The sequence below is a fragment of the Peromyscus californicus genome, unplaced genomic scaffold (assembly GCF_007827085.1).
Source record: "Peromyscus californicus insignis strain IS unplaced genomic scaffold, ASM782708v3 Scaffold_6__1_contigs__length_162567912, whole genome shotgun sequence".
In the NCBI taxonomy this organism is placed as follows: domain Eukaryota; kingdom Metazoa; phylum Chordata; class Mammalia; order Rodentia; family Cricetidae; genus Peromyscus; species Peromyscus californicus.
The window spans coordinates 149,179,854-149,193,963 of record NW_026294584.1 but is presented as its reverse complement, the minus strand read 5'-3'; the positions used below and the strand labels follow the sequence as shown (position 1 = coordinate 149,193,963).

At 44.5% G+C, this 14,110-nt stretch overlaps 1 protein-coding gene across 1 annotated transcript; it reads right to left on the bottom strand.

Annotated features, from left to right (window-relative positions):
* Positions 1 to 2,527: 2,527 nt before the first annotated feature.
* Pde6h (phosphodiesterase 6H) lies at positions 2,528 to 6,995 on the bottom strand. Its single transcript, XM_052722102.1, has 3 exons — positions 6,828 to 6,995; positions 5,059 to 5,099; positions 2,528 to 2,604 (listed from the first exon to the last, which is right to left on the bottom strand). The coding sequence occupies exons 1-3, from the start codon at positions 6,959 to 6,961 to the stop codon at positions 2,528 to 2,530; spliced, it is 252 nt and encodes an 83-aa protein (XP_052578062.1). The 5' UTR covers positions 6,962 to 6,995.
* Between the last annotated feature and the right edge of the window lie 7,115 nt (positions 6,996 to 14,110).

Sequence of the window (14,110 nt, the reverse complement as noted above, 5' to 3'; positions counted from 1 at the left end):
AGGATGGAGGGATCGCTAGGAATCAGGACAGCACGTGTCTGGGCGTGTCTGTGACAGTGTCTCCCGAAACAAGCAGATCCCGAAGGTCTGAGATAGTGAACAGATTAATCCCTGATAAAATCATAATCTGATAGTGTATGGCAAGGTGTTGAAAGTGGGGGTGGGATCTAGTTGGAGGAAGTGAGTCGGTGGGGGTGCCCCTGGGGTCTCTATCTCCCGGTACCCTACCTCTTTCCCTGCTTCCCAGTCACCATGATGATGTGAGCTGTCCCATGACAATAGACTGGACCCTCTAAAAATGTGGGCCAAGATACGCAATCTCCTCAAGTTGTTTTCTTGGGTGTTCTGCCACAGTCGCAAGAGAAGTGACCAACACAGACCCTTTGCTGCAGTCTGTTTTGCCCACATTATTTCATCTTCAGAAAAAAAAAAAATCCCATCTCTAAAGTAAACGAAGTGTGGGCCAGGGCCTCAGCCGCCCCGCTGGAGAACTAGACCTCCCTGCCTCAAGGACACCTCAGTGGGAGGAGCAGACCAAGGGGTGGGCTGTCAGCTGCAGAGCTCATGACTCCAAGTGTCTGGTGGGAAGAAAAGGAGGGGGTGGGCAGCTCCTGCTGAAGGTGGACACCCACTCTCCCACGCTGCCTCCTTCATTAAACACTTCTGCTTTCCGCTTTATACTTTGCTTTTTCTCTTCTATTTCTAGCTTTATTGCTAAAAGATAATTTTGTCATTACAAAATAATTAACATGGGGCCTGTGGCAAGGGACACTCTCTTGAGTGCTGAGCCCCTCTCCTTTCCATGCTTAGATGCTGAGGGCCTCAAAGTCGCTGATTTTGCCACTACTGTGAACCTCAAACTAGGTCAGGCAAATCGGAGGGTCCACACGGGTGAGTTTTATGCCCATAAGTGCAAAACGATTCACTGATGGAGCCAGGGCCCAGCTCTGCCCCTTTCTTTCCTATCATTCCCTTCTCTTTTCCGTTACTTTGCTCCGTTCTTTTACCACAGATTACAGAACTGAAATGAAGAAATTCACATGCTCAGTGCCAAAGCATGAAGCCAGAGGCCACATCTGCATTGCACAATTGCCTTGCAGGTACTGTGGAAAGACAGCTGTGTGCACATTGCCCTTGACACAACATCTGGGGTGAGGCAATATGCATCGGCGTGTAAACTTCACAGCATACGGAGTTTTCTCACTGAGGATTTAAAAGTAACTGGTTACAGACTACAGAAAGCCGGTCGGTGGGTATTTGAAGAGCCTGTGACTCCCAGCTGGAGCCATGGGGCAGAATAATTTTAATGAACGAAGAAGGTATGAAAGGGGACTTTCTGGAACCAGAGCCCTGGAACAGAAGCTCACATTGTCAGGGTTGTGAGTTTAAGTCTTCAGTCTTATCAGACTGAGTTAGAGCCACAGGCAGCCTCTGAGGTAACCAGGTTCAATTAAAGTACGTGATTTTCCCATTTGCAAAGCAGAATGACTGCTTGACTCTTAACACCAGGCCCTTTTGTGAGCCCTGCACCTGCTTCCTGTGTGGCCATGCCTCCTTTAGACATTTGCATGCAGCGTTTCATGCAGCAACACCAAAAGAGTCAAGATTCCTGACTCCTCTATCCACAAGAAGGGAAGACTGCAGCACAAGCTGTTGTAGGATCCTGTTCTCCGGGCATGACAGGACCACCGCCATCTTGAAATCCGAGCAGCTGTGAGGACAGCTGTCAGTAAAAGACTGGGACTAATAAGTCCCCCATGGAGGGGGGGAGGAGTCAGAGAGGGGCACATGCGGCCTCACCCCTCTCCAGGAGCTCTAGGCAGTTAATATTTTCAAGGGGCAAAGGACATGGTATAACTGCCTGTAAGTTGTCACTGCTCCTGGAAACAGCCTCTTACTCAGGGTCCTAGAAGGAATCACAATTAAAGCCACCAATTAGATAAATCCAACTTGAGTGGAATTGTTTCTCATATGTCACTGATGCCCGAGTAGACATGGAGGTGTTTGTTCAGATCGCCCCAGGTACTGCATTATTTATTTATTTAGTTAGTTAGTTAGTGAGTGAGTGAGTGAGTGAGTGAGTGAGTGAGTGAGTGAGTGAGTGAGTTAAGAGCTGGTGTCACACTGTAGCTCAAGCTAGCCTGGAACTCACTATGTAGCCCAGGCTGATCTGTAACAATCCTTCTACCAGAGCTTTTCAAATATGTTAATGTTATCCCATAATTCTGCTGCTAATACAGTGAGTGTCTAGCCTACATGTAAGCACAATGTGGAGAAATGCGGATGATTTCAAAGCAGCAGATAGGAAAAGTGTAAAGTTCGAAATGCCCCAACAAAGATGCCCTTTTGGCACCGTTGAAGCTGACCTACACTATAAGAAAGAACACCACAGTAACTCATGGGGAATGACCATATATGTCGGAGAAATTCTTTCCAAACACTGGATTTCAAGACTTAAAAAGATCAATTGGGTAAAAACATGATATCTCCAGCAGATGCTCTTGAGAGCAGCCGAGCTCTGGACCCCTCATATAATCCCGAACTGAGCAAGCTCGTGCAGTTCCAGGTGGCTGAATGCTTCCCAGGGACAGATCACCGTGATATCTGCAAGAGATAGAAGAATACCTCAGTCAACCACTCACCCGGAGGAGAAGCCTCTCCTGTGAGAGGAAAAGATGCCAGTTATACACACATATGCCCCTCCATTCCTGGGAAGACATGTGGATGGCCCTATAGCCAAGGAGGAAGTGAACACTCACGTAACTGTCACACACACACACACACACACACACACACACACACACCTGGGTATTGGGTTCATTTTGTACCCTCTTTGGGAAGATGGAAGCTCATTTAAAAAGAGAAGTGGGACCCTTTAAGTTCCCACAGTCTGGGTGGACTCTCTTCTCAATGATCTAAGGCGAGCTTCTAGGCTTGCTCTTTACATTTCCAGACATCTGCATCAGACACGTACTGAGAAGCAACCTCAGAACATCATCTAGTTATGCATCTGGTTCAGGGAAGATGGTATCTCCTCCACTCCCACCCCCTGCCAATTTCCATAGAAGCCAGCACTAGCCAAAAAACAAAAAACAAAAACAAAACACTTACATAGAAGGGAGTCAAACCAGGGCAAAGAACCCAGGCCTTCCCCCAGTGGAAATCTTTTTGCCTCTTTCCAGAAGAGGAGTTCACCTATCCCCCTATGCTTGTCTAAATGTACCTGACTACCTTACAAAAATTAGTACCTAAGGGAGTAGTAAGTAAGCTTTACAAATGGCGTAAGGCCTATTTGAGATCCAGGGGTGGCATTTGACTACCAAGTTTAATACAATGGTTACAGTGAGTGCTACCTTGTATCTAGTGTACTAGACAAGTTCAACATTATATCCACACAAAAACTCTAATTGTATATGTACACACACACATACACACACACACACACACACACACACACACACACACACACACACACACGCTCAAGCATGAACATGCAGCAATTTTACTCACTAATGCTAATATTTAAATCGAGATGTCCTTCAATAGAATTCACTCACAAAATGAAATACTATTTAGCAATAAAAATAAAAGAACTATTGGGTCTGGAGAGATAATTCAGTGGTTAAGAGCACTGGCTGCTCTTTCAGAGGACCTGGGTTCAGTTCCCACCCATGAGGTAGCTCACAACCATCTATAACTCTACTTCCAGGGGATCTGATGCCCTCTTTTGGCTTCTGCTGACCCCAGGCACATACACACATAAATGTAGGCAAATAAGTATACACATAAAATGAAAATAAATAAAGAAATAAGCTATTGAAACATAAGAAGACACTTGAATAAATATTGCTAAGTGGAAGAAATCAGAATAGGAAAGCTAAATACTATAATTTAATGTATAATTCTAACTCTATAACATTCAGAAAATGTGAAAGTAAGACCCAGTAAAAAGTCTTGTGGTGTTCAGAGGTGTGCAGCTGGGGAAGGAAGATATTACCCAGTAGAGGTGAGGGAACGTTTGGGACAATGAAACCAATCTATATGATACACTACAACAGTTACACAACCGTACATGGGCATTAGACTCCTTAGAGCCATGTGGTACCAATCAGCTTCAAGCTATATGTGCCTCAGCCTTTTGTTAAGACAGCAAGAGTGACTGATAGAGGCTCCTCACACATGACAAGTGCGCCAGACTCGTGCATTATGTCGGTTACCGGGAACTGTGTAAAAGCAGGGGTGGTGATGATGTTAGGAGTTCTCTGGACCTTCTGCTAAATCCTTCTGTAAACCTAAAACTTCTTCACAAAAAAGTCTGTTCATTTTCTAAAGCCACCTATAGCAATCACAATCATTTTCTAATGAAAGAAAATAGTCCCACCGACTGAAAGGATTGCATCAGATGCACTCAATGTGTGTGTGTGTGTGTGTGTGTGTGTGTGTGTGTGTGTGTGTGTGTGTGTGTGCACCCCTGTCCTGTTGTTTCTGTGTGCCCTTGTTCCTGGTGCCATGTGCACCCACATCCCTGGTGCTGTGTGCACCCACGTTCCTGATGCCATGTGCACCCCTGTTCTTGGTGCTGTGTGTACCCCTGTTCCTGGTGCTATGGCATGTGAAAAAGAGGAACTTGGTAAAGAGTAGGTCGCCAGGCAGAATGGAAGGGCTCTCTAGACGCTGCCCTTTTTTCCAGTTCCTCAGGCTGTGGCTTCACACTGACCCTCAGTCTGCCTCAGATTCCTCTTCTGAAAAATGAACCTGGAATGGATCAACTCTAAGAATCTTCCATTTCACAAGCCTACAGCTGACTGTGGCATGCATTCAAAGGCTGTTTAATAAAACAACAGCTATCATTAGACCTCACACTGACTTTCATTTCCTTTAGCATTTCCGCATGTAGGTAGACACGTACTTAAAAGGTTAAATTAAACCCCCACACTTCTGTCTTCAAAGGATCACATGTCATGGGTGTTGTAGCTTTAAACTGTCCCTTGAAGCTTGAAGTTTCTGCAAAGAGAAAACTTCAAAGCCACATGCTCACTTAAATGTGTCATAGCTCACCTGTTCCTAGCCCTTCCATGCCTGGGATGTCATCTCCAAACCTATGTAAAAAATAGATGGATAAAAGAGACATTAGCTGAGACCAGAGGTGAAGGACCCTGAATTACTCCCGGGAAGATTTCTTCACTCAAAAGAAAAGAAGTTCTAAGTCTTTTATTTGAGAAACTTTTATCCACATTGAACAAGATCCAAGAAGATGTCACTCTGTCGGGGGTGCAGTGCATTATTAGTGGGGAGTGGGTGTACTTTACCTCTAGAGACATAGCCTAAGACTAGAGGGTGGCCTTGAACCTGAATTATTATTGGTTCTTCTGCATCTCCAGAGTTCTGAGATTACAGGCATGAGCTCTCACACCCAGTTAATGCAGTGCTGGGAGCTGAAAAGAGGGTTCCCCGCAGGCCAGTATGCACCCTACAACTGACCCCAAGTTTCATTTAAAGATTTTGTGTGTGTGTGTGTGTGTGTGTGTGTGTGTGTGTGTGTGTGTGTGTGTCTGTATGACTGTCTTTCTCTCTCTCTCTCTCTCTCTCTCTTTCTGTGTCTGTCTGTATGTGTATGTGTCTGTCTGTCTGTATCTGTGTCTGTGTGTCTGTCTCTCTGTGTGTGTCTGTCTGTATGTGTATGTGTGTCTGTCTGTCTGTCTGTGCAAACACCATGGTGTGCATGACAACTTCATGGTGTCTGCTCTCTCCTGCCACCTTCCTGTGGGTGGGCTCTAGGGACTGAACTCTGAACACTTGCACTGTCTAGTAAGTGCCTTTGCCCACAAAGCCATCCTCCCAGCCCTCAACCTTCTTTTCTTAAATATGGAGATGATTAAGCAGTAAGACATTAACATTAGTTAACTAATCTACTGCACTCTGGGAGTCACATTAGGCACAGAATATTAAAGAAAAAACAGATTTTCTCTGAGTGATCTTAGCCTGAGTGAAAAGATATAAATGAATAAATGTAATATAAAATAGAACAAGTTATGGTGACTGAATGCATCATAATATAAACACGAAAGTGACGATGAAATTTAAGTATCAGTAAAAGAGAAATTATCATCTGTGGAATGTGTTGAAAATAAAAGTTTTCCAAAGAGCAATAGAGAAATGTGGAGAACTGAGGAAATAAGACATGGAGACAAACAAAAAAGCCAACAGCAACAAAAACGAAGTAAAACTTCTTCGGAAGTTTTGGAAACGATTGATGGTTCAGAACTCCAGGTTAAAGCATGGGGTATGTCTGCATAAAGTAACAGAAAATGGGGCTGCAGAGATGGCTCAGTAGTCAAAGGAGTTTGCGGCTCTTGCAGAGGACCTGAGTTTTGTTCCCATTTCTCTTCTCGTAATGGGCAGCTCCCAATAACCTGCAATTCCAGGTCTGAGAACCCGACGCCCTCCTCTGGTCTCTCCTGGAATCTGCACTTAAACACATACACCCACACATAGACATACCACACGTACACATAATTAAAATAAAGTAAGTTTTTAAAAATTATTTTTTAAAAAGACTGGACAAGAAAAATCTGGAAGGTCAAGTTACTGGTCATTGTGAAAAGCTCTAGTTTCCTTTTAAAACTGATCATTCTCCAGGGGACTTACAAGGAAAACGACTCCCCCGACACGGGCGGCTCCCGCAAAGATGGGCCGGAGAGGAAAACGGAGGGCGAGGTGGAAGGTTCTGTGACTCTGCGTAATAGCACGATCGGTGTGTTCTCAGAACTAAAGCTGTTGTGGAAACAGAAGATGACCGGCCCCTTTCCTTCTCGTCTTACACTTACCCTTTCACACCTTTCTTGGGAGGCTTGCTCTTGAACTGTCGGGTCTGTCTCTGCTTGAACTTGGGGGGACCTTTGCGTGGAGTAATAGGACCCTGGCTTGGCGCCGGAGGACCCAGGGAAGTGGTGTCACTCATCTTGGCGGTCCCTGGATGGCTGGAGTTGTGTTTTCCGGCTCGCTGGAGAGTGGAAGGAAATGAAGAGGCTCCGAGTCAAGAGGACCTAGTTCTCATACCTGGGAGCGCTTTGATCTTGGCAGTTTGTGTTGATGCAAGCAAACCAGCAGAAATTATTTTTAGAAAATATGCTGTAAATCAATGAAGATATTCCATAGAGTGCAATGGTCTGTCAACTAAGAGATTTTGAAAATGAAAAAATAGTTGTATGAGGGTTGGGGACATAGCTCAGTTGATAGAGTGTTTGCCTAGCACACACAAAGACCTGGATTCAATTCTCAGAGCTGAAAAACCAGGACTGATGTTGCACACCCGTAATCCAAGTATTCCAGAGGTAGAGCCAGGAGGATCTGAAGCTCCAGGTCATCGTTAGCTATATAACCAATTTGAGGTCACTCTCTCAGATACATGAGACCTTGTCTCAAAAAAAAAATCTTGATATCGTATGTTCCCCCCCAAATCTGATAGTATTTTATCATAATACCATATTTCCCCTCAAGGAATCCTGTGAAAAGAAGGGGAATTATCTGAGTGATATGAAGAATTCAAACAGTTATAGATATTTGAAGTTTTATCTTCTTCCAGCTACCGACTAGCCTGCCTCTAAAAGATACTTTCTACGTGTCCTTTGCTTTGGTGTTCTTTGCTTAATCCTCACTTAACTCAGAGACTTTTCTCTTAGTTCTGAGGAGCAACAACACAGCCAGCTGGACAGAAGTACTTCTGACCTATGGACAACAGTGAATATATTGAGTGGAGCCTGAAACAAACATGCAAAAATGGAGGAACAGACCATGGGGTTGGCTAATGCTTTCGTTCTCCAACTCCCTGTCCGGACAGAGAGTTCATCAGCCCCACATCTCTCAGATATCTTCTACATGATCTCCTGTGCAAACCATGAGCCTGTCCAACACTGTATACCTAGAGTAATTTGGCCGCAGACATCTGCCTAGCCCTACAAACATAAGCCATAGGAGAAAACATCAACAAAGGTAAACATAAAAAATTAAACTTCAAGGCTAGAGAGATGGCTCAGAGGTTAAGAGTACTGGCTACCCTTGCAGAGGATCAGGGTTCAGTTCCTAGCACCCATGTGGCTGCTCACAACCATCTGTAACTCCAGTTCCAGGGATTCTAATCTCTTTTTCTGTCCTCCAAAGGCAGCAGGAAGGCCTGTGGTACACAGACACACAAGCAAGCAAAGCACCCATGCACATAAAATAAAATGTAAAATAAATTTTATATTTTATAAGTTTCAACATTTTTTTCCTTTTCTTTCTCAACATTCAAGGAAGTTTACCTTGGGAAGGAAGGTTCTGGAAAGCTCCAAAGAACTCACGAATAGCCTTAACCTCTTCCTCTGAGGCAACTCTTTTCATGATCTAGTGCATGGGAGCTCCTTTGCAGAAGGTGCCTTAACTAACCTTTCCCAGATTATCCTGATGCTCTTAGTGTGACCCTGTCCTTGTCCACCTTTAACTAGGGTTATTTACTCCACCTCACCAGGAAGCCCTCTAGTGTTATATGTGGCACTTCCACCTCAGAATCTTTTCTTTGGACTTTGAAGACTCTTTGTCCTTATTTCTTCTCCCTATCATGGTAACCATTCTTGCCTTCCAGTTCTCCAACTGATTGTAGGAACATAGTGGCCAATCTGTGGACAGCGCCAGGGATGAACTTGACTGCTCTGCTGTACTGTTGTTACTTTCACCTTTATCCCTACTGGACTGTCCTTTGTGTGTCCACTCTTTCAACTCGGAGTCATTTCTGTAGTCTCGATACCTACAATAGTTGTTGGCACATAAGTGACTTTGCTGTAGGTGCTGTGTTTGTTGGGTTGGTGAATAAATTAGTGAAGGGATTCGGGGAAAGTCCTTGCCCGTGAGTGATGAGATCTGACCTCATGACTTTTCCATCATGGAGAAAACAGTAGCTGACCCCACCTCACAATGCCCTCCGTGGCTTTAGGGAGAAGAGTGCCAGCTCCTCTGTTTACTGAAACTCATTCTTGTGCAGCGGGCCTCTGTCAACAGGCAAGGTTTGTGCCTCTCCAAAGTGTGGTTGGAAATCCAGGAGGCGTGGTGGGCAGTCAGCCAAGGACAGCATGGCTCTCAGCATGTGTGACCAGTAAGTGACATATCACAGCTGTGCCAAAGCCACAGGGAAAAGCCGGAGAATTGACCTCAGATCAGACTCTTGGACTTTCCAATTCTTTCAAAACAGTAATAAGCCATGAGTCCCCTACCTCCAATCTGAAAATCTAATAGAATTGAGATTGCCAGCTAAGTAACAATATTTTAGTGAAAATATATTTAAAATTTCATCTATCAGAGATTTCAAATGAGCTGAGAATTTTATATTTTATCTAGAAACTATTGTATTGAGAAAGAGTTCAAAATATAAAGGATTAAGGAAACTTCCACAGGTCAAATCACCTTCTGGAAGTAACAGCAGAGAGGACCAACTGCATGTGTGGTTTAAAATTCCTGCTCAACAAAACTATGTGTCCTTGGTAAGTTTCACACTCCTTTCTGGACTCCTCTCCATAAAATAAATCAAAGAAAATTAAAGAAACTAATAAAAGTACTGTATCTGACAGAAAGTGTTCAAAATTAGGACTTCTGTACGAGATCCTTACGAAGCCAAGGAAGTCATACGAACAGACCTATGGTTTGTAGTTGTTGTTTTCACTCTTTACTCTTCGGCTCTTTGATCTTGGTGGGCCCACCCAGCTCCCAAATAAATACATGGGTTTTTTTTCTTTCTTATGAATGCCTGGCCTTAGCTTGACTTGTTTCTAGCTAGCTTTTCCTAACTTAAATTATCCTGTCTACCTTTTGCCTCTGGGCTTTCACCTTTCTCTGTTTCTGTATATCTTTTCTTTACTTCTTACTCCATTGCTGGCCCCTGGTGTTCCCCTCTCCTTCTCCTTTTCTTGCTCCTCAATCTCTCTTCCCAGATTTCTTCTCCTATTTATTCTCTCTGCCTGCCAGCCCGACTATTCTTTCTCCTGCCTAGCTATTGGCCATTCAGCTCTTTATTAGACCAATCATATGTTTTAGACAGGCAAAGTAACACAGCTTCACAGAGTTAAACTAATGCAACACATCTTCGCATCATTAAACAAATGTTCCACAGCATAAAGAATGTAACACATCTTAAAATAATATTCCACACAATGGTTGCCACATGTGTTCACCTCCGGAATCACCTCTTCCTCAGCCAAGTGCTAAGGAGTCCTTGCTCTGCACTTGAGTGGACTTCCATCAGCCCTTATTGGTGGCTCCTTCAATTACCCCAACTATTAACTGATTTCTGGTCTCAAAATTCTGCTTCAAGATGCCTTTTTGAATCCCTTTGACTCCTCATAGCATACCCCAGAACTTAAAACTGTACTTAATGTTTCTATCTCCTCATCATACTTCCTCTGTGGCATAACTTCTCTTGTATGTTTATGTAGTGTTGAGGGTGCGCCTCCAGGCTTCGACAGTACTCACGTGTGCTTTAAGTTTAATGTGCTGTATGAAGAGGTACCAGGCTGGAAAGAGGACTCAATGCTTAAGAGCATGTACTCCTCCTCCAAAGGACCAGAGTTTAGTCTCCAGCACCCACATCATGTGGTTCACAGCCACCTGGACCACCAGCTCCAGGAATATCTAATGCCTCTGGTCTCAAGCATCCATGATCTTCAGCCTCCATGAGCACATGCACCAACATGCACAAATACTCACATGTACATACACACATGTAGAATTAGAAATAATAAAAAATAAAAAAGAGGACTCCTCACAGACTTACAGAGTAGTCATCAGGCTGAACGTGGGTGTTTGCTCTGTGAATGACTGCTGGTCTGTGAGTTTCATGCCGATGTTGCTGCAATTTAGAATAGCTGAGAAATCTGACTGGTCCTCAGAGTTTCTGTCACACACTTACCCTCTAGGTCTCTGCAAAGCCTTCGGGAAGACCAGGACAAATATGACCCTTTCTCTCCTTGGAAGAGAATCCTGTTGACTATAGACATCACCAAAGGCTAAGGTCACCCTGGCTGCACTTTCTAGGAAATGTGTGCTTCCCTTCTGTCTTGAAACTGAATGTGCCCTCCCTGAATATGAGACTTGGCTTTAGTTCACACTGTGTCTCTCCAAGTGTCAAGGGACCCAATATTTTGTGAGAGAACCCATGTTCCTGTGTTTAGTGCAATGCTTATCCTTCCTGTTTCTGAGGTTACAAAATGCTCTTCCGTAGAAAGAGGTAGATGTGGCAAAGTGATGTGCTGAGGCACAGCATGTTAGGTAGCTGAGGATATGTCACATTAAACCCAATGTAGTAACTGTGAGAATGACAGAGGACAATCATGTGTCAAACCTCCCCAGGACAAAGCAGGTGTGGAAGGATTGGCACCGGCTTCCTGATGCGGCTTCACCGCCCAAGACCTCCAGATCCTCCTCAGAAAAGACATCTATGAAGATGGGCTGACTCGCGCTCAATGAATGAGAAAAGGGTAGACATGGGCACTAACTAAATGTTACTGGGCTTGCTCTGAGACAGAGAATCAAGTAAGTTGAAGATCCAAGAAAGAACCAAGGCAAGGCCACTAAAAGACAATCCAGAATGTACCTTGCTTCAAAATAGAGCAAACAAACATTTTAACCTCGAAGGGACAAGACAACGCCACCCACACTGCCCTGCAGTCACCCCACGCTGCTTTCTCCTTATCCTCACACTGTCCTGTCACCCTCAAGTTCATCCTGGGAGTAAAGAACTATTTGTGCTGTGGTTGTGTAATGCCCCAGATCCATCCTTTCCCAGAAAACTGTTGGCCAGGAAGCCACAAACAGGGAGGGCCCCTCTAGGTTCCTTGTGAACAAATTCAGTCATCAAGGTTTGCAGTGAACGGTAATAACCACGATTCACGCACTAGTTTGTCACAGGACATTATAAAGAGGTTTGGGTGTGTTCTGTCCCATGTTCAACCCCAACCTCAGGTCAGGCCCACAAGCCCAGAGTGTTCTCTTCTTGTATGTCTTTGTTTTACAACCAGATCAACCCTCCAAGACCCTTTAGTTAGTTATTATTGTGCTCAAACTTACCACGAGTTAGTAACTCAGGGAGCTGAAAGCTGTTCCTGTAACTGCCGCCCAGTTGCCTTTTCCACAGCAGACAAAAGGATCTTTGCATCCTGATTTATCCCTCCTGCCGCTTACGCCCAACGTCAGAAGCTTACAATGCCAAACAGATGCGAAGAAGATGGGAGGAGCTGAGATGAGACGGAGATGGACTTAGCAGTTTCCTGATAAAGAAGCTCTTACCAAATGACAAGGGCATCCTCGAGCAGTGAAGAGACACGAAGTCCACAGAGCACAAAATGTTGATAACCTGGGACAGATGCTCAGTTTTTGGTTCAATATTATTTGTGTTTCTCCATTACCACTTTTGGTTCTTACTGAACCTATTTCTCCTTTTGTTTTCACACACACACACACACACACACACACACGCACGCACGCACGCACGCACGCACGCACGCGCAGGAGAGCCACCTGCCATGTCCTCTACCACTGTAAGGATGCTGTTTATGGAGGCAGTGAGGGAAGGGTGCAGAACAGCGCTGGCTAAGGGACACTGTGTATACTTCCTCATAGAGAAGAAACTTGAAGATCAGTCATTGTGAGCTCAGTGACATTTGATAGAGCATGAGTCCAGGAGATTGCTAGGACCTTAGAACAGGTGACACGGAATCGAGAAAGAGCTATCAATCTGTCAATCCTGTCCGTGTCCAGGCCGGGTAAGGTTTCCCGTGTTTGAAAACCAGTCATGAGATTGTCTGTTTTCACTATTTGGAGGCTTTTCTTCAATTACAACTCTTAGTTCAGTCGTTAAAGGGCATCTAGCTCCTAGTATTAATTTGTGCGTGGCTTTACCTGAGTTTTAAAGAGGTCTTAGCTCATGGGCCTTTCAATCTTTTTGCTACTTTTATTATAGAGAAATTCAGTGACACATTTGAAATTGCTTATAAAGTTGGTAGAAGTGGGGAGCAAGGTGGACACTTGGAACCCCTTGAATCTTCAATGGTCTCTCAACTACATCATAGTAACGCAGACAAGGAATAAGATGCATATTTTCTGTTCACTCCCATGCTTTGCCTTAGAACTGGAGTACACCTTCCTCAAATTTCTACTTGTTACGAGAATCGCTTTCCTCAAGATTACAGAGCTAGAATGCCAATTTATCCTCCCAAGGCAAGGAAAGATTCTTAACCTGCATCCCCAAGCAGATTACAAGGGTAGCAAAGCAGCTTAAGAGTTGTTTATATGCTTTCCTGAGCTCTTTACTAAAATGAGAGCCATTTTGAAAGCAACAAATTAGAACCAGCGAAGTGTTTAGTCCTGAGCCGGGGCCCTCTACTCTCTCCTGGGCAATTCCATGATCATTCACGTCTGCATTTCTATACACCAGGCACAGAGAGGTTTGGATGATTACTTGTTGGAGCCTCAAATATTAGTCTCCACTTCCTCAAAGAAGGACTTAATACACAAAGGCAGTGTGAGTAGCTGTAAGGTGAGTGTGTGTTCCAGAACGCTGTCAATCAAAACAAAGAGCAGCACCCTGGAGAGATGATTAAGCAGGTAAAAGTGCTGATGTCCGTGTATGAGGACCTGAGTTCAAATATTCAAAGCTGTGTAAATAGTGCGGCATAGCTAAATGTGTGCCTATAACCACAGTACTGAGGGGGTGCGCAGACAGGAGGGACACTTGGGTTTCATGACCACTAGCCAAGCCCAGGCCCAGTGAGGGACTCTGACTCATGGGGACGAAGCAGAGAATGACAGAGCAGAGTACTCGACATCTTCCTCTGGTCTCCGTGTGCATAGGTGTGCATGCTCACACACAAACACACATGTCCTTACACACACACACACACACACACACACACACACACACACACACACACGGGGCGGCGGGGAGAGAGTGTACTTCCCAGGTAGGCTTTCAGTGTCTGCTGCAGACTTACTGAGTCAACCTGCATTACATCAGGTCTACACTGATCTGTTTGCACAGTAGCGTTTGAGAAGTGTTATTCCAGGCCTGGGCATCACTCGTTTGCTCTGT